At 47.8% G+C, this 20989-nt stretch overlaps 1 protein-coding gene across 3 annotated transcripts in view; it reads left to right on the top strand.

Annotated features, from left to right (window-relative positions):
- The first annotated feature begins 7857 nt into the window (after positions 1–7857).
- CTDSPL (CTD small phosphatase like) overlaps positions 7858–20989 on the top strand; it is an 88717-nt gene continuing 75585 nt past the window's right edge. For 2 of the 3 annotated variants that reach the window (XM_081159733.1, XM_081159728.1), the window contains exon 1: positions 7865–7985. In XM_081159733.1, coding sequence (XP_081015859.1) covers positions 7907–7985 — 79 coding nt within the window. In that variant the 5' untranslated portion in view covers positions 7865–7906. Of the gene's footprint in view, positions 7986–20989 lie in introns of all 3 variants that reach the window. The other variant, XM_081159729.1, reaches the window with a different exon arrangement.

Genomic DNA, 20989 nt, shown 5'->3' on the forward strand with positions numbered 1-20989 from the left:
CAAGGAAATTTTTTCCCATTGATTTTTAGGGAGGGAGGGAGGGAGGGAGCAACTTCTGAGACCAGGTCATAAAACATGGTATCGCCTCACCTGGGGCTCCCTCTTGCTTGGAGGACACGCACCCTGGCCACCCAACCACCACAATGTGAGGAAGCCCAAGCCACTGGAGAGACCACTGTTTTAAAATATAGATTTTCTTATGGTAAGGCCCATAGACAGGAGACAACTGCCACTGAAAAGAGAGTTATACTCATAGTTCCCAAAAGACGGGAGCACACCATGTCATGGAGGCCACATGGGGAAGCACTAGTGCAGGTCAGGAGGCAGATGGAGAAAGGAAAACTGTGTCAAGAGACTTTAGTGTGGTTTCCCTGAAAGGAATGGATAAGACAGGCTGAGCAAGTCTAGGATTGGCTGGTTTAAATAACTTCTGTGGCCTCTGGGGTGCAGGGACTGTCCCTGGTTGTCTGGCACCTGGCCCTGAGGTGACTAGGGAAAGGGAATAGTGGCCTGGAGTGTGACAGCCTCGTGGAGGAGTGGTGCGGGATTGGTCGGTCTGCCAGGAAAGATGTGCTCACAGGCAGCTAGTTGTTTGCTGTCTCTAGGAATGAGTTTGCCTTGCCTGGGAGGGGCAGCCACTCAAGCAAGAGTCGGCAAGGCCCCAAGATGTCAAAACATCAGAGGACAGTAAATAAAAGTCACAGCTGCTACAACCATGTGTGGGTTTTCCAGCCAGCAGCCCAAATGCCTCAGCGCACAGCCAGCACCGACGTGATGTAAGGAAGTGAGTCTTCAGAGGAGTCCAGCCCCTTACCCCAGGTCTTCGAGAGGTTCAGGGGACACCGTGAGAAGCAGAGATGAGCCATTTCTGCCATGTCCCATCCAAATTGCAGATCATATGCATATATTTTTGTGGCTTTTTAAAAAGTCACTAAGTCTTAGAGTAGTATTTTAGACAGCCATAGGAACTAGAACAATGGTAATGAACTGAGCCAAAATCTTTCCTCTCTCCCCAGGATGAAACTGGGACTTATGAAACTTAGTAAGTTGCTAGCAGGAGGACAAGTGGTTAGGCCCAGAGAGAAGCAGTGATGGAAGATACAGCTGAGACACAATCATGACAAATAACTTATCCTGGAGTAATTTTAATGGTTCCAAATGTCCAAACATTTTACTTTTTCAGTCCCATCTCTAAGCTCAGACCAGACAGGTGCCCCCTTCTGGTTTGCACTAATTCCAGAGCCTTCTGGGCAACAGACCATTATCTGTATGTTCCTGCTGGAAAAGCAAGACCCAGAGAGAGGAAGCGCTTGCCTGTGGTCTGGAGATGGGGCCTCCCTGAGCCCTGGGTCCCCACATACCTACTTCTCCAGCCAGCCCAGCCCAGCAAATTTGGAGCCACGTTAGCACCCAAGCAGGACTGGGTAGACAGTGGGGGTCATTGGGGTCAAGACCCCATCTGAGAATCGGCTTTAGCGGTGCATTTGGGACATTTATGTAGGACAGAGCACAGCAGGTGCCAATGAGTAAGGTGGTGGGTGGGGGCCGGGATGGGCCGGCTGATTTATTGAGATTTTTTTCTCTCCTAGTACCCTCCCCTCCTCCAGTTCCAAAGGAGATAGCCCAGCTCTCCCTCCACCCAGGCCTCCGGGGAAGTTGGTAAGAAAAACAGAACTTGCCAGGAGACTCCTTTGCTCACACTGTGATCATGTACATGAGGGACGGTCCAAGAAGACCAGAAGGGTAGGAGGCAGGGCTCAAGGGAAATAAAGGGGTAGGGCAGTGCATGGCAGGGCTGGGACATGGATGCCAGAGTGTGGGGGAGGGAGGGAGAACTGTGCAATGCCAAGGTGGGAGAAACCAGCCTGGGCAGAGACAACCCTGTCACGTGTGCACCGTGCCCCAGCATGCGTTTGAGCCTGTGCACAAGTTAGCTCGTACCTGTGTGTGCCAAGATGTGTGTCTGTGACCAGACCTGCCTGTGGAACATCTCATGTCACAGACTGTGGGCATGTCTGGGTCTGTCCGCCTCAGCTCTGCAAGCACAGGTCATGGATTAAAACGAGTACCTGTGGCTGGGCCAGAGCCCAGGGCCTGGGGAACTTGGGTCAGAGGCCAGATGCCAGCAGCTAGGCAAGGGCAGCTCCACCAGCCTGGCCAAATCATACCTTGTGCCCTGGGACATAGGGGAGGCATCGAAGGGCAGTCCATCTGGGGGTTATAAGTGTGGAGTCCTACCTTAAGGGGCTTTTTGACTCCAGAGTCACCAAATCAACTTGGGACTCTATGATTCTCTGCTCCTTCAGGAGCCAAAGCCACTCCTGCCAATGGGCTGAGGACACACAGGGCTGCCCTGCCCTACTCTGCTCCATTGCCTATTCCTTTGTAACAGGGTTTCAGGGTGAGGCCATGTCCTCCCTCTACCCAGGGCTCCCAGGGAAGACCTGAGCGCAGGGGCGTGTCCCCTATCTCCACCCAAGCTCTCTGGGCAGGACAGGTCTAGGATTTTGGAGGTAGGGGGAGGTGACTGGAGTGTCCTCCTTTAGAAAGGCTTCTTGGATTTCTGGGTACCCTGAGGATGTAACATCTCCGCCCCAAGCCCCAGAGTCTGAGACCAGGCTGTGTCTTGCCCTCAAACTCCAATACTTCCTGACCACCAACTTCATGCCAGGTGGCCTTTTCTCTCTGCACTCAGGACCCCTGGCAGACTGCCCTCTCCATCACCAGCAGCCAGCATCAACTCTGCCGTTCCATCCCTGCTCCAAGACTGGCTGCCAAGTGGGGTACATCCATTCCCCTACTCTCTACCCCTCCAGACAAGCACACAGGGCTTTCCTGAGGGCTTTTCTGTTAACACCCTGGGGAAAGTGGCACAGGAGCGCACATCAAAACCACTAGGGGAAGCGAAGGCGTGACTGAGCCCACCCCGGCTATGGTAGCCTGGGGAGTGGGCAGGGACAGAAGCCAGCTTTCCTATGTAATTGGGCACGTGAAAAGGACCTCATGGGGGCCACCAGGGGGCGGGCTACACCCACTGGACCAGTGGTCCATTAGGGGGCCTTTTCCTTGGGAGTGAAGTGACTGTAGGTAGGAAGGATGCCTTACTCATGTCCCATGTGGGGCCAGTTGGAAAGCATCCCTGGGGATGAGATCAGAGGGAAAAGATGCCTAGGAAGCCCCAGGTGTCAGTGGACAGAGGCATCTGGTTGGAGGAACCCATGTGTGATGGGGAGGGGGAGTTTTGGAAAGGAAGAATAGGATGTCAAGGGAGCGTGGGTGTTGAGGGCAAAAGGATGAGCTGTTGGGAAGCCCTTAAGGAGAATGTCCCGGGGCAACTGAGAAGGGAACACAAGAGGGTGTCTTGGGACATAAGGAAGACGCCTGCCTTCCCTCGCAGCACCTTGGTCTTCCAGGTCATGGGGAGGGGCAGCTGGAGTTCACAGCCTCCTTCCAGGGACCTCTAGCTCCTCTCTTCAGGGGTGCCGCTCCCAGACCACTCCAGCCCAGGCATGTGACCCGGTTTGGTTACATGGGCCAGTATAGTCCCCATTGTTGCTTATGCTGGTAGGAGTTTTCACTTCCACCTACGTAGAAGAGGCAGACCAAGAACAGAGCCCGGAGGGGAGCAATTCAGAGATGAGGAGTGGAGCAGGGGCCGGCTGAGAAGGGCAGACCCAGAGAGCATTGCCATTCGCCATTCTCCTTTCTGGATCAATGCACCATCTTCTGCGGGGTTCCCTGCCCCTCGAACTGCCCCGACCCAACCTGGTAGTCGGTAACAACCTTCTAAACACACGTCTGAATGTGTCATTCCCACAGCCCCACCCCCAGCATAGCCCTGGGTGTGAGCCTACACATCGCCAGGCCCTCAAACTGCAGCCGTGGCAGGCTTTCCCCCAGCATGCTCTCCCTTGCCTTGAAGCCTGGAAACCTGCTGTTTCCTAACCTGGGACACTCCTTCTGTACAGCCCCCTCCCTGGTTCCCTCTCCTCAAATCGCCACCCCACTTTGATCTCAAACTCAATGTTCCTTTGTCAAGAGCAGTCTCTCCCTTGCCCTCAGAGCAGTCTTGTCACTCTCCCCCACCTTCTGGCCCAACTGTTCCCTCCCACACTGGAGCTCTAACCCAGGGCTCTACCAGAGACTCCAGGCCAGGCTGCGCTCACCAATACCCTACATCTGTCCTTGGTCCCTTGGAGCCAGGCTTGCCAGCCCTAGTCCCATGTCCCCCCTGCCTGTGGCATCCTAGTCTCTATCCCCTCACTCTGTGCAGCTCTTCCTTTTGGGGATCATGGTCCTTCCTACATTTTCCACTTGTCTTTTTTTTTTTTTTTTTTAATCGTATCCACTAATTTTCTATTTAAATAAAAATTAATGTAAGGAAAATATTAAATGGTGCAGGTGGTACAATGACTCTGCCTGGTAGGAGTTTGGGAAATGTGACTCAGACAACATTCTGGTGCTCTGGCTAGATCTCCTTAGATCCCGTTTCTGGGCATCCCTCTCTGATGTTCGATGTGCTCTGGCCTCCAATGGTTGGCACCTGTCCTCAGGTCACTGGGGCTGTTGTGCTTTCATTCCCAGGGAGTCCACAGTGCCTGGGAGCTTAAGGCACTCAGGACAGCCCTAGCTATAACTGACAAGTGAGAGTATGACGGCCCAGCTCGCGAAACCTCCTTTCGGACAACGCTGGGGTTCTGTGTCTGGAACAGAACCCAGCACATCTTGGACACTCGGTAAATGTTTAATGAATAAATGCAGCCAAATTTATCAATCTTATCCTTTGTAATTTCTGGAATCTTTGTCACTCTTAGACCTTTCCCACTCAAAATCAAAAAAGCACATACTCATACTTGTTCTGGTGTATTTACTTACTTACTTACAAATTTTGTATATTTAATTATTTGATCTACTTGTCCCAATAGCGATTCTTGAATCTTTCCTTTATCTGTAGAACCAAGATACTTTATTATCTGTGATTCATTTAGTGAGGTATTATGCAATTATTTTAATGGTAGCTATCTGTAATGATTATGTCACCATGTGGAAAATACTTTGTAATTTTAAACATTTTTTTATAGCTATATAAAAATTATGTCAACACGTAGGCAAGGACAGGGAGAGATAGAGGAAAATAGATTCATAGGGCTGTGAGTGATTTTTTTCTTTGATTTCTATTACTATTTATGAAATAAACAAAAAAAACTTTAAGATGAAACTTTAAGATACCAAGCTCTATTCTTGCTTGAGCCTGAGACAAACACTTGGGTGAAGGTAGTTTTTTGTTGTTGTTGTTGGATTTGATTTTATTTTATTGGAGGATGGTGAAGGATGCAGGTAAGGGAAAATTGTTACTGAAGGGCCCCAGGGAGTCATTATTCGAGGAAAGGCCAGACAGTAGAGAATCTGTGATGAAAACCACTTCCTTTGGCCCTGTGCCCTGAGCCCCGAGCTCCTTCCCAGCCTCAGCCAAGGGAGCAAAACCTTTGAAAGTCCCCCACCCAAAAGGCCTCAGGCCTCAGGCATGTGGCTCCCTGAGCCCAAGTGCTCTCAGCGCCTTGCCCTGGCCAATGGGACGCTGCCAGCCAGGCAGCAGAGATGCTGGTCTCGGTGCTTACACCCTAAGAATTGTATGAGGAACCTGCTTTCCCACGCAGCGACCTGGAAAATTCCTCTCTGACCCCTTAGAATTCAGTAGTTTTTGAAAATTTAATTCAGAGAACATTTTACTTCGCCAGGCTCGGGCCCAGCCATAAGCCCCTCATAATAGGTGTGAAGCAGCATTGGGAGGAGGGACAAGGGAAGGCCCGGGCGCCAGGGCCCTCAGCCGGTCTGTACTCGGAGGGTCAGGCGGGGCACGTCCCGGAGCCCCGGCTACTTAACTAGGGTTTGCCTTCCTAACCAGAGGGCGCCCCGCTTCCCCCTTGATGGCTCGGCTGCCCCGGCCGACTCACTGGGGCCCCAGGGGAGCAGTCACAGGGCAGGCTACTCCCGGGTGGGCACGCGCCACGGCCGCCGCACCAGGACCCGCCCCCCGTGGGCTGGCTCCCCCTGGGGCCGAGGCCGGAGAGGGCTGCCGGCTGCCCCTCGCCAGAAGCGCTTCCTCAAGCGTCCAATAGGTTCTTGGAGAGGCCCGCTGGTTCCCCCGTGAGCACCCGACCTGGCTGACCGGACCCACGCGCCAGGGTGCCTGCAGGAGAGGAGGTCCCACTGGCCTCGCCGCTTTCAACGACGCGCAAGCCTGGGCGAGCCCGCAGGGCCCGAAGTGCGCGCGCAGCCCGCCCCCTCAGCCCTGCGCACCACGTCAGCCGCCGCGTGCCCGCCCCAACCCTCCTGATTGGCTGAGAGCGCGCGCGAGCGCCCAGCCCCGCCCCCCTGCGGCACCGTCCCGCCCCCTGGTTTACAAAGCCGCCTGTGTGGCTTCCAAGTTGGAACACGAAGGCGCGGGCGCGGGGGGCCCCGACTCCCCGAGGCTGAAGGGGCGCTTTCCCGTCATGCCCGCGCTCTGGCCGTCGCCCCAGGCTTGACAGTGGCTGGCGGCTGCTCTGCACCGTCCGTGCCCAGTTCGGCCCTCCACAGGCCCCTTCCTCCCCTCAGCCCCCTCGGGGGGTTCCTCCGGCCCCCTTGCTGCGGAGCACCCGGAAATTCCCATTGCCCAGGCCCCCCTCGAAGGGGACCCCGCAACGTGCCAGGAGGTGGGTCCTCGAGGACCCGGCACTCGGGCTCTCGGCACAAAGCTGATGCGGGTTCCGCCGGCACCCCACGCCTGGAGCCTCCAGCCCGGTCCACAGACGCCCCCCTCCTGACCCCCGACTCACTCCTGGTTTTCTCAGCCCCGGACCCCTCGCATCTCCCGGGAACCCCGGGTTCTTCCTCACACCAGCGCCCGGGACCCCTCCGGGGTGTAAGGGGCCACTTCTTAGCCTCTACCCCCGCACCCCCGGGCCCTCCCGCCCACGCCCCTGCCCTTCAGTCCCCGCGCTGGGACGCCCCTCACGCAGCGTCTCCCCCAAACACCTTCACGGGACCCCCACCCTCCTCCCACACTCTACCCCACATTCCAGCCTCTTCCGGGGCCCAAACTCACTCCCGCAGCCATGCGATCCCTTCTCCGTCCCCCACCACGGAGGGGTGCACCGCGCACCCCTCCGTACCCCACCACACACCCACGGGCCCTGCTCACCCCCCCACGCCTCTCACCCCCCTCGTCGGCCAGACTCCTCCCCACACCCCTCACCCCCCAGGCCCCTCGCCCCACTCATTTTCCCAGCCCCCTGACATGTCCCCCCCCATACACCCCGGGACCCTCGCATCTACCGCCAGAACCCCTCTGGAATCCCCGACACCCCAAACCCTGCACCTCACTCACCTGCCCGGGACCCCCACGCGCCCCCTCCCGCCCCACGCTCACCGCCTCCACCTCACCCCGCACCCCTCTCCCCGGGGGCTGGCGGGCAGAGCCCGCGGCGGCGGCGGAGGCCGGTCCCAGGGCCGGGACACACCCACCCGCCCGCCCTCCTCTCCCTCGCGCCCTCCCTCCTTCCCGCCCTCCTCCCGCCCGCCGCCCTCGCTCCGCCGTCGCTCCTTCCCCCTCGCCCGCTCCCGCTCCCCGCGGCGCCGGCCTCCCCCTCCGCCTCCCGGCGCGCGGCTCTCCCGGGTGCGGCTCCGGGGTTCATGGTGACGAGGCGGCGGCCGCTCCAGCCCAGCGGCGGCGGCGGCGGCGGGAGCCGGGGCGCGGGCGCGGGCCGCCTCTCCCGGAGCGCGGGGCCGGGCGGCGGGCGCGCCCAGGCGGCCGCGGCGGCGAGCGCCCCCCCGGCCCGCGGCCCCGCTCGCCCACCGCGCCGCGCCCCCGCGCGCCCGGCAGGCGGGGGCCGGGGCCGGTGGGCGGCCACCGCGCCGCGCACCCATGGACGGCCCGGCCATCATCACCCAGGTGACCAACCCCAAGGAAGAAGAGGGCCGGGCGCGGGGCGCCGGCGAGAAAGGTGAGGAGGGGCGCGGGCGGCTGCGGACCGGGGGTGCGCGCACAGCCGGAGTTTGCTGCCCCGCGCTCGCCGCGCGGCGCGGGCTCGGCCCGGGGGAGGGGGGTTGAGGGTGCGGGGGTGTGGGGTGCAGGGGAGGCTGCGAGTGCGCTCGTGCGGGCGGAGACAGGCCGGCGTGCCCGCGCCGGCGGAGAGCGGTGAGGCGGGTGTGCGCCTCGGCGGGCGGGTGGGCGACCCCGGCCCGCCGCGAGTTTGTGTGGCGGCCGCGCCGACGGAGAAGTTGTGAGCCGGTGTGTGTTCCTGGAAGGCTCTGTGTGTGCACCAGAGGGCTTGTAAGGGTGCGTGCCCGAGACGGAGGCGGTGAGTGTGTGGGCGTGCCTGACGAACTTGTGTGTGCACACTCCAACCGAGAGGCTGCAGGGATGGGTGTGAGCGCGTGTTTTCCTAACGGGCTGTGAGTTTGTGTATGTACCTTATGCAGAGGTTGTATGTCCCTAAGAGGTTGTGGTGTGTGTGGGGGGGGGGGGTGAGAGAGAGAGACAGAGACACCTTTGCCGGCCTGAGCTTGAGCCTGCAGAGGTGGTGCACGCGTGCTCGCTCCTGCTGGAGTTTCTGTGTGTGTGACTGTGTTCCTACACCACGCAGCTGGCGGGTTGAATGTGCCGTGTGCATGCCCTGGGAGGGTGTGTGTGTGTGTGTGTGTGTGTGTGTGTGTGCTCACACATGAAGGCTGTGTGTGCAGATGTGTGTGCCTGCCTGTACCATGTGTGTCCACCAGACAGTGAGGCTGTGCGCCTGGGTCTGTTTAGTGGGTTGTGCAAGTGCGGGTTGGGGGTGGGCGCGGGACAGTGCTGACCGGTTCCCCCTTCTCTGCTCTTTGCAGTCTCAGTGACACCAGCCTGTGAGGAGCACCTGCCAGGCCTGGTTCTCCCCGGGCTCATTTAGGGCCCAGCTCTCACAGGCACTCAGGGAGCCCGCAGGTTGCCAGATGCGGCGTTTCCCAGACAGCCAGCTCTGTGCTGCAGCATCCGGTTTGATTCTGGCACATTTTGGTCCCAGCACCCGCTTCTGTTCCCTTCTTCCTTTTGTTCTTTTCGTTTTTGCCCCTCTCTGAGACTTGGTGTCCCCTTCAACCATGTGCCCTGCTTACTTTTCATCCCATGAGCTGTCCTGAGACTTGGACAGATGGTTCTGAAGGGCCAAGGAATTTGGCTGGTTTTGTTCTGGTGATGAAAGCTCCACTCACTTTCTTAACTGCTGTGCCCCACCGAACACCTGGGTGGAGGTCAGGAGCGGCCCACCAGGACTGGCCTGGCCACAGCCGACTTTGGGAAAGAGTCGGGTTTCTTTCCATATGTTGTCACCCTGGCTGTGCCAGTGGGGTGAGGCGTGTAGCCCTTCTGACGGAGCCGTGTGGGGTGGGGGAACACGCCACTGCCTCTCCCCAGGCAGGGACCACTGGGCAAGCCCACCAGGAAAACGGGAGAAACAACCAGAGGTACCCTAGATTGGGGCTTTGTCTACCCATTTGCACTTTTGTAGACTGTAAACATTCTGTCTGCAGACTTGTTTTCTTCTGTGTAAAATGGGAATTCGAACTCCCCCAGGCATTTTTCTGTGCCTTACAAACTGGCTAAAAAACTCTACAAGAAGCTTCAGGTAAACCTCCATGTCAACCTGGGGCCCAAGCAGGCAGCACCTAGGTGGTCTGGTCTTCCTGTGTGAGGACTGTCAGTTCTCGGGGCCCTGGCATGCAGGCTCTGGGCTGGGTGTGTCCCCTGGGAGGGTTTAATAGAAGGCATCAAGGAGGTTTGATGCCTGTGCTCCTCGCCCGCTCGCTGTGGATTGAGTGCTTTGTGTGATGCTTTGCCAGAGTGAGAATCCACAGCTCCGTGAGGGGAGGGGTGGCATAAAGCAAGGAAATATTTGTCAGGGCCTCAGCCCTCCTGCTGCCCCACACCTGACTCCAGGGGCCGGAGCCTCCCCAATTTTCTCTTTTCCTGTAGCTGCCAGGCTTTTTAAAGTAGTCAGTCTATCCAAAATCTAAACCATGTCCAAATACTCAGGATGGTGCATGTTCTATTCTACTTGTTTACATTGCTTTTCACCACAGTCTTTTATCATCTTTAACAGCTCATTTTGTTTGTTTTCCAGTGTCAGAGTGGTTGATTGTTAACTGATTAGAGGAATTCTTTACTCCCTTGCTCTGGGTTGGGACAGTTAGCTAGTAGCTTCTTTTTTGCTGAAGCATTAAAATCCTACTCGATTTAGTTTTTCACTTTAAAAAATGGAAATAATTTAGGTTAACTCCAGTGTGGCAATAAACTTTAGAGCCAGACTTTGGAACAGCTTCTTCAGATTCATAAACCACTAAACAGGTTTAGCAATGCTTCTAACTTAAGCATGTTGATATATTTAGATAGGCGCAATATATTTTACATAATTTTAATTTCAGGAAAACAGTCATTTTGTTTTTAAATATGGAGCTTAGAATGTTGTAAGTTTTTGTGGCAGGAAAGAACCTATTGATATTAAAAGTTTACTTTTATTATTTATTCTGTGAAATAGGAATAATGACTGCCTCTTGGGTTTGATATGAGGGTTAAATGAGATGATGTGCGTTAAGGACTCTGCCTGGTTCACCAGTGTGTCACTACTTCATAAGCCTTGCTTTAGGTGTAAATTTGCAGAGGAAGTGCTAAGCATGGGCTGCAGTTTTGCACGAATTGAATTACTTCTTGACACATTGCTATGTGGTGGTGCAGCACTCAGAGATGACTGTCACGATTGTCACTGTCAGCCTGGCCTGACCTGGAAGATTTATTACTTAGTTGTGTTTGATTTGATTGATAGTGTAAAGATGCAGAGACAAATTTCCCCCATGAGTTTAATTCAGTCTGTTTTGCTATCTGGAAATTGACTCTTACAAATCAATAAGAAAAAGTCAAACAATGCAATAAAAAGTGCTCCAGGGATATAAACAAGAAAGTCATAGAAGAGGAAATCCGAATGTCCAATAAATGTATGAAGGGATGCTCCACTTCATAGGAAACATTTTCACACATCAGCTCAACACGGTTACCATCTAAATGACTGACAACATCCAAAGTAAAAGTTTTAGGAAATGGATACTCTTAAAGATTTTTGTGAGAGAATAAATAGAGTGCAGGCTTTCTGGAGAGTAATTTAGTACTGCATCATTTGGCTACAAGTAACAGAAAACCAGACTTACACTGCAGCTTATGCCATATAGCAGTGTAGGAGTTCATTCTCACATAACATGCAGCCTGGAGGTAGGCTACTGCTGGCTTTGATTCAGCAACTCATTGGTCAGGGCTGACATCATCGTGATCTCTTGGCTTTCCTTTATGTTGCAACAGGGCTGCCACCCCTCCAAACACCACAGCCACCTTCAGGGCAGGAAAATGGGACAGTGCCAGTCATGTCTATCCCTTTTACCTGGAAAGCAAAAACATTCCTAGGGAGCACTTAGTATACTTTCGCTGATGTTTAATTGGCCAGAACTGGGTCACATGGCCACTGGCTGTAAGCATAGTGAGTTTCCAGCTTTTTTAGCCTTTGTTTTGGGAGGAGGGGAGGAGATGATTGAAAATGAGTGGGAGCAGGTGGTGGCTCAGCCAATCAACAATGTTGGCCATACCTTCAAAGCCCCAGTTCTACTTCTGGGTTTCTCTCCTAGAGAAATATCTTCATATGTGCTCAGAGAAATATGTACAAGGATTGTCACTGATGGCTACATTGCTTGCAATAGCAGACGTTGGAACCTTCTTAAGTGCCAACAGGCGAACAGTTAGACTATGGTACATCAATACCACAGACTACTTACTGCAAGGCAACTGGAAAGAATGAGTTAAATCACGTCTAATTATACTGACATGTACATTTCCAAGGCATTTTAAAAGGGGAAAAAAGGAACTTGAAAAACAGAACACATAGTATGATTCTATCTTTGTAAAAACACACACATGCAAAACTTTACATGTGTCTAGAAATACACAAAAAATTCTAGAAAGAAATACTTCAAACTGACAACGGTGATTTTTCTCTGGGGAGAAGGCTGCAATGGGAAGTGAGGGAACTTTCCCTTTTTGTTTAAATATTAATGAAAATGTACTCGTGTTATACAGATGAATTTTTTTGAACTAAAACAGAAAAGAAATTCCTCAGAGCTGTTTGGAGGGAAATAAATAACTTAAGGGAATTGAATAAGAATGAAACAAAAAAACCACACCTCAATTAATATGCAATATTAGCAAGAACATCTCGACTCTAGCTAAACGGTTATTTTGTAAGCTAATACATGTCCCTTGGTGAGATTTCTGCAGGCAGGTTTGTTTTGGCAGATATTTTGGCCCAAGGTGCTAGGTAGGTTTCTCCGAAATGTTTGCAGCACTTAAGCTTAACCTTTGGGCTGCTAACAAAATTATAGCAAGGAGAAAACTCTTGGAAGCAAGGGTTCTTTCAGATGCCAGAAGAGATTTGAAGTAGATTTAGTTTGATTAACTTTTTAAAATTAAACTTTTACCTAGAGGTAACTGTAGATTTACATGCAGTTGTAAGAAATCACGCAGAGATCCCCTGTCCCCTCTATACGCCGCCCCCCCCTTGTTAACATCTTGCAAAACTATAGTACAAAATCAGGGTGTTTACATTGGTGTAGTCACCATACAGAAAAATTCCATCACCAGGAAGGTCCCTCATGGTGCCCGTTTATAGCCACACCTACATCTCCCATCCCTACCTCCTCCTTAGCCCTTCGGCAACCGTTAGTTTGTTCTTCATTTCTAAAACTTTGTCATTTCAGGAGTGTATGTGTACAAGTGGAATCAAACAGTATGTGATCTTTTGGAATTGACTTTTTCCACTCAGCATAATTCTCCAGATGTTCACCCAGGTTGTTGTTTGCATTAATAGTTTGTTGTTTTTTATTGCTGAGTAGTGCTCCATGATGTGGATACACCACGGTTTGTTCACGCATTCACCCTTTGAAAGACGTCTGGGTTGTTTCTGGGTTTTTGGCTATTACGAATAAAGCTGCTATAAACATTAGTGTACAGGTTTCATGTAGACATAAGTTTTTATTTCTCTGGGATAAATACCCAGACATGCAATTGCTGGGTCATATGGTAGTTGCATATTTACTCTTTTAAGAAATTGCCAAACTGATTTCCAGAATAAAAGTACCTACCACTTTACATTCTCACCGACAGTGTGTGAGTCATCCAGTTTCTCTGCATCCTCACCAGCATTTGATGCTGTCATTATTTTTTATATTAGCCATTCTGCTAAGTGTGTAATGGTGTGTCATTATGGTTTTGATTTGCATTTCCCTGAAGGCTGATGATATTGAACATCTTTTTATGTGCTGTATGTCTTCAGTGAGATGTCCCTTTGTATCTTTTGCTTGTGTTTTGGAATTTTTTTTTTTTTACTGTTGAGTTTTGAGAATTCTTTACATATTCTAGATATTAGTCCTTTGTCAGGTAAAGTGGTTTGCAAATATTTTCTCCTTGTTTGTAGCTTGTCTTTTCATGCTCCTAAAAGGGCCCTTTGCAGAGAAAACGTTTTTAATTTTGACATGCAGTATATCAGTTTTTCCTTTTATCGTTTGTGTTTTTGATGTCAGGTCTCAAAACTCTTTATCTAGCACTAGGTCTCAAAGATATTTTCTTATTCTTTGTAAAAAAAGTTTTGTAGTTTTACATTTTATATTTCAGACCCTGATCTATTCTGGGTTAATATTTTTATAAGACGAGAGACTTAGGTTCAGTTTTTTGCCTGTGTCTCTTCATGGCCTAGTAGCTCATTTCTTTTCAGTGCTGAATAATATTTTGTTGTCTGGATGCACCACAATTTGTCCATTCACTTTCTGAAGGACATCTTGATTGCTTCCAAGTTTTAGCAATTATGAATATAAAGCTGCTATAAACATTCATATGCAGGTTTTTCTGTAAATGTAAATTTTCAACTCATTTGGGTAAAAACCAAGGAGCACCAATGCTATATTGTATGGTAAGAATATTTTTAGTTTTGTGAGAAACTACCAAACTGTCTTCCAGAGTGACATCATCTTTCGTTTCCAGAAGTTTAGTTATGATATATTTTAGCGTGGATTTCTTTGTGTTTATCCTGTTTGTGGGTCACTCAGTTTCTTGAATTTGTAGGGTTATGTCTCTCGCCAAGTTTAGGAAGTTTTCAGCCATTATTTCCTTAAGTACTTTTTAAGTGCCGCTGTTTCTCTTCTCCTTCTGGGACTCTGAGGACTCAAGTATTAGGTCCTGTGTTATAGTCCCACAAGTTTATCAGTACTAACTTTAAAAAAATCTTTTCTCTCTGTTGATTCAGATTAGGTAATTTCTATTATTCTGTCTTCAAGTTCATTCATTTGTTCCTAGTCTCTTCCATTCTATTATTGAGCCCATCCACTGAGCTTTTATTTCAATTTTTTTTTTTTTAAGTTCTAAATTTTCCATTTAGTTTTTCTTTATATCTTGTATTTCTTTGCTGAGGCCTTCTATTTTCTTTATTTGTTTTAAATGTGTTCCTAATTGCTTTTATCAGAGCTGCTTTAAAAATCTTTGTCAGATAAGTGTAACATCTCCATTGTCTTGGTGTTGGCACCTATTGGTTGTCTTTTATTTGGTTTGAGATTTTCAGATTCTTTGAATAGCTGCTGAATTACAGTTGAAATGTGAACAGTTGAAACTCTGCATCTTATTTAAATGTCCTGTTTTAATTGGTTTTCTCTGACGGTGCTCCAGTAGAGAAGGGGCAGCACTGCCTTGTTACTGCCAGATAGAGATAGAAGTCTAGGATCTCCACTTGGCTTCTTTTGAGACACTCCTGGGCAAGGGAGGGAGTTCCAGCTCCCACATGGTCTCTCCTGAACTGCAGTGGGAGTGGTGTCATTACCACTACGCAGTGGTGAAATCCCTGACTCTTCTGACGCCTTCTCTGGCACTACCCCAGTCTGGAGGAGAGGAGCACTTCATTTCTGCCCCATAGGGATAGAATTCTAAGCTGGCCATGTGGTCTGCCCTGACCACATGGGAGAGGAGAGGACTCATAACCAGCTGTCTTCTCTTGGTCTTCTCTGACACTACCCCAGTAGGGGTGGTGGGTGCTTCCTTACACCCTACTGAGGGTGGAATTCTAGATACCCATTGAATTTTGCTCACATGGGTGGGAGTGGGGCCATAGTGTGTGTGTGTGTGTGGTATTAGGCTGCAGTAGAGCAGTTATTGTCTGAAAGTTTTCTGTCTTGCTGGACTTTCTTTTACAAAGAGTAGGCTTTTGAGGGTACTCTTTATGTTTGCAACTATTGGTTTTTCCTCTCTATCCAGCCTCTTCAGCACTTAATCTGGGCTACATGAGACAAAAAGAAAACCCAGGGTTACCACCACGATGCTTCAGATCTCAAAGTCCCTAGTTAGTTTACTGCCTTCTTTCTACCTTTCAGAACCTCCTTATGTGTGCTTTATAAACTTTCAGGATTTACTCTCTTAGCAACTTTTAAATACACTATACACTATTGTTAACTATAGTCATCACGTTGTGTTTTACATCCTTTAATCTTTTAACATACATTTTACTATTTTTTTAAAAAATGAGAATACATATTCAGTGCTTTACTTAAAATAAAATTAAGCAAATATTTGCCTTTATGGCTTTGAAATAACATCATATAATGGAGCAAAAACTTAGGAACTGCTTGTAGCAGTGGGTTGGGATGTGGACAGTTTTATATTTGGGATCAAGGCTGAAAACACTGGTGGCACAGTTCTCTGAAACTGGGGCCTAATAAACAGTGGTCTTTATGGCTGCTAAGGATTATGTAATCACCTAAGTAATAGCTCATTTTGATTCTGAGTAGCTGCTTCAAGATAAAAACTGAAAGGTTTCTTTGTAATTATAATTTGTGTTAAGGCTGTTTGCCGAAATGTTTTAAAATCCTGGTACTTAAAGCACTTTAAAAACTGAAGAGAGCTGGCTTAACGTTTGATGACTAATACTGTTCTTACCTTTCAAAATTAGTATTTAACCTAAGCTTTCAATGTTTCCGGGCATCTTGAAGAACAAACTGCTCCATCTTGTCAACATGGCTTGAATAAGTGTCACCTTTTAGTACCAGAGAGAAGTCAGTATTCCAATAAAAATTCATACTGTACTTTAAATTGTATATAATGTCTCCCTCTGCATTCTGATCAAGTTTTAGCTTCATGCTTAGCATATCATAAATTTGATCTTAGTACTTGGCTCACTTATGTTCAAGTCAGAAACCATTGACTTTAGTTCCATAGACTTAAGTCAGAGCTATATATTCTTTCCCCAATTTGAGGAAATGGCTCAACACATTCGTTTTTGTTTTGGTTAGAACAAATGCATTTCATAGCAGTCATCAAACAAGTGTATAATTTGAGTAGCTATTACCTCTGTCAAGTGTATAAACACTTACTGGTGAGCATTAATTTTTTACTTTACAGTATATCCTGATTTACTACCATAGGCCTGACATCTCCCCTTGAACTTTAAGTTTTTTATTCACATAAATGTAAACGCAATAAAAATCATTATTTTGGGTGTTTCCCAAGGTTACAAAGTTTTGTGTGTTCTGACAAACTCATACAGCCCAATCAAGACATGACATGTGCCCCTTTGCAGTTACCCTCCCTCCACACTCAGCCCCCAACAATGACTGATCTGATCTGTCATTTTTTGCCTTTTACAGAATGTCATATGAATGGAATCATGCAGTAGTAGCCTTTTGAGTTTGGGTTCTTTCACATAATATAATGCTTTCAGTTCTTATGGGTAGATACCCAGGAGTGGAATTGCTGCATCATATGGTAACTCTGTTTAATTTTTTGAGGAACAGCCATACTGTGTTCCACAGCAGCTGTATCATTTTATGTGCCCACCAGGTACACAGGATCCAGGTTCTCCACATCCTCACTAACGCTTGTTATTTTCTGTCTTTTTTATATTAACTGTCCTGATGAGTGTGAGATGTTAAAGATGTGTTTTGAAGGGCTGAAATTGAAGTTTATTTGTTTGCATATGGATGTCCAGTTGTGTCCATGTCAGTTATGAAAAGACCTTTTTTCTCTATTGCATTGTCTTTGAACCTTATTAAAAATCAATTGACTACATATGTGTGGGTCTATTCTGGACGAATTCTCTCCTTAAATTTTGATCAGCTTCCTTAATGTGAAGCAGTGTTAAGCTTTATATAGTACCAGCACTCCCTCAGAAGTAAATTTTGGGTCATGATTTAAGCAGAAGAGAAGATCAAGACATTTTACAATCTGGCAGGGAAGAATTACTCTGCATTTTGCAGTGGGGAAGGGGGGCGGGGGAGCTCTGAAAAATAAAACCTATGACTTTCTCCACTCTTTTTTAGGAACTTACCCAAACAGATTTTGTACGGTATATCTTTTTTCAGGTTTAAAATTGGGGATGAGAATTTCTTCTAATCTTGCCTACTCTTCTGCAGAAAACTAGTACAAAAATACAAGATTAGATAAATAAACATTTGAATTTAAAGCCTCCCGTAGTTATACAACAGTGTAAAAATAGTGACTATCTTGATGGAGGCTAAGAGGACAAAGGAATAGAATATCACTAGAACAGAAATAAATGTGCTGAAGTCTCAGCTCAGCAGAGAGGGCCTGGGCTCTGGAGGGTGTGGGGATACCTTTCAGGCTGTCCACAAATGTCTGCAGAAAAAAAAGAAAGTGCTTATACTACTTGAAACTGTAGGCAACAGCCAGGCTCATTCACTGAGTAGCTTGAGTTCTTTTGCCGCCAGTTAAATAAACCAGGTGTAACTTTTCTGAGAATGAAATCCTCATCCAGGAAGTGTGACCCAGTTTGTATAGAGATCACAATTCTGTTTGCCACTAATATTAAGACGTGACTTAGAAAATAATGTAGAGATGATGAGGGTCTCAGAGACAGGAAGGATGGGCAAAAAGCTAATATTCTTTTCTCTCTTTCTGCCCGCTGCCTGGGCTCTCATTCCAGTTCCTCCTTGGTGAGGCTGCTGGATGTACATTTCTAAAGCTCAGCTCTGATCATGTTGCTGCCTGATCAAGCCGTTTCTCCATGGTTGCCCATTGGCCCCAAGGTAAAAACATGACATTTCACAGCCTGCAGCCCTTCATGGACTGACCCTAGACTACCTTTACCCCTCTTCTCCAGGATCTCCTTTCATGCTGTAATGAACTGTTGGCTGAGCCCGAACATGCTACGCTTTTTCACTGCACTGTGCAGGACTGGTTCCTCTCACCGGGGTGGCTTTTCCCGTATGTGCCTGGTGGATTCTTAGTCATCCTCTAAGATCCAGCTCAAGGGCCACCTTCTCTCCACACCTTCCTGCACTGCCTGAGCAGGTGTCAAGTATAATGTCAAGGGTATATGCTTGGGTTTGAATTCCAGCTCCATCACTTAGGAGTTGTGTGAACTCCGACAAGTTAATTAATCTCTCTGGGCCTTGATTTTATAGGATTAAATACCTCAGAAGGTTATCGAGGAGTAAATAATATATATGTATTACATAAGTATTTAATAAACATGTGTTCTTATTAATATTGTCTTTAATTCATTTTTTCAGTAAACATTTATTGAGCACCCTCTATGTGCTCTTTACCTATACCAGGTGCTTGGGATGCTCAGGTGAATGGAACCTGGCCATGTATTTGAGGTGCTCAAGGACAGTCCTTTAAGAAGGTGTGCAAAGTGCCATGGAAGCTACCATTTATTTTGTGACTACTGTATGCCAAGCACTTCACATGTGTATCTCAGTTCATTCTCCAACAACCTTAAGTTGTAGGTATTATAATTCCCATTTTACATCTGTGGACACTGACCCTCAGAGAGGTTAGTAACTGCCTGTGTGATACAGGGATGCCTATCAAATAGTACAGGCAAGAGTTAAGCCTAGTCTGTCTGACTCTGTTAAACGGAAACTTAGGAACTATTTGGAGAATATTATAAGCCCTTTGAGATTTGCATCTTGAAAGGCACAACCATATTTTTCCAAAAGATGCTTCTTTCTACTTCTGCCAAAGGCAGCATATTTAACGGGATAAATTCTAGGGCTCACCCAAGTTGACAGGCCACATTTTCTTACAACTCGTGTTCTGTTGTTTATAGAACAATTTCTGTTTCCTTGAGTCTTGCTATTAACTCTTCAACCTCTTCCAGTATACACTGAATAGTAAAAATGAGAGAACTTAAAGTTTATAGTAAAAGGTCAAGAATCTAGTCAGTAGCTCTTATCTCTGAAATTCTGGAAGAAGTGATAGGCTTCACTCATCACACGCTGTGTCTAGGTGAGTAACTAAATAAAAGTAGAGTTTTAAGATGTTTTTAGTTTTCTGCAACCAGCTGCCTTGTGGAAGGTGGACGTTCTTGGTGTAAAGGTGGGGCTTACCTGAAGTGAGATCCAGGGGACTCCGCTCTGCCTGGAATAAGGAGCTGGAGCACCCCATTTCCTGATTGACCTTGTTGGCGGTCACTTAACGCCCAATGGTTTGCAATACCTGAGGTGCTTTGGAGGCAAAAAGCGAAAGGCACTTCCAGTGCCTGTTGCCAAGGCGCTGGCCCCGTGGGCCTAAAGGAGCGACATTATTGATGTCATTTTCTTCCCTATTCCTGGGGGTTCGAGATGTCAGGGCTCCCAGAGAGAAAGGGCAGTTGTAACCTGCTGGTCCTTCCAGATGACAGCAAGATCATGGCCCTATGTGACACCATCACCAACCAGCTGGTGCAGCCTGAGGACGGCCAGGATGCTGTTCATGCAATATTAGTGTATAAGGCATAGAACTTGGCATCGCAAGGGGTTATTATACCTCCAGCTTCTGAATAACACAATCTTATCCAGCATGCAAAGGATTACTGAGAAAAGCAATTACATCTGAAATTGAAGGAAACCCCAGAGCCGGTTAAGACCTCTGAGGACGTGAGACTCTTTCAACAGCAAAAGAAAGAAGATAAAAAAGCTGAAGTAGTTGATTTTCGTCGATTAGGAGAATTCTGTCACTGGTTCTTTGAACTTCTGCCCCCGCCTGCTGATGAGTGAACTTAGAAGCATCAATGCAGCAGTACCTACTCTCCCTTAAACTTGGTGCTCGTGTTCTAGGAACAACTAGAAATAAAAGAAAACCAGTTCTTATAGGCGTATTTGGTTCTCTTTAGGTGTATGTTCACTTAAGGAGCTGAATTGAGATATAGTTAAAAGAGATCCTATAAAAAAAATCCTAGATAAACAAATTGAGGCATGTTTAAACAATGAAATCATGTATAGCAATGAAAAGGTATAAATTATCCAAATCTCTTAATATGGCTAAAATTTTAAAATGTAATATTGAACAAAAAAAAAGTTCCATAATAACACATACAATGGGATACATACCTACAAAGTTTGAAAACTTGCAAAAACAGTTTTTGTATAGTGTATGGATATGTACATATATTATAAAACTATAAAAACATCCTTTGGAATGATGAATATATTCATAATAGTAATTATTTCTGGAGAGGAAGGAAAGGGAGTGAGGTCAGGGAAGGGTACACAGGTAGCTTCAGTTGTATATTTAATTTTTGTTCTTTTGTGAACTATTTTCTTGAGACAGATACAGAAAAATGTTAAGATAGGCTAGATCCTAGTAGTTGGGTAACCTAATACATAGTTGTTTGTTATATTTATTCTCTGTACTTTTCTGTATGTTGTAATATTTCATAATTTAAAATGTTAATCCTGGACTTCTGGGTATTAAGATACATTTTCGTTGAGTATTAAGATACATTTTTTAAAACATTGCCTTTTTTACATAGAGATGAATTCAAAAGAAACAAAAATGCAGTTATTGAATTTAGTTGGTCTTTTCCCTCTAGGAAAGTGTTTAGGAAGATATCCAAAACACTTGGTCATTGAGCTTTCCAAAAGGGTTCAGGCAATCCTCAGGCTAAGCAGGCTTTGCCAG

The sequence above is a fragment of the Miniopterus schreibersii genome (genome assembly GCF_964146895.1).
Source record: "Miniopterus schreibersii genome assembly, chromosome: 15".
Lineage (NCBI taxonomy): Eukaryota > Metazoa > Chordata > Mammalia > Chiroptera > Miniopteridae > Miniopterus > Miniopterus schreibersii.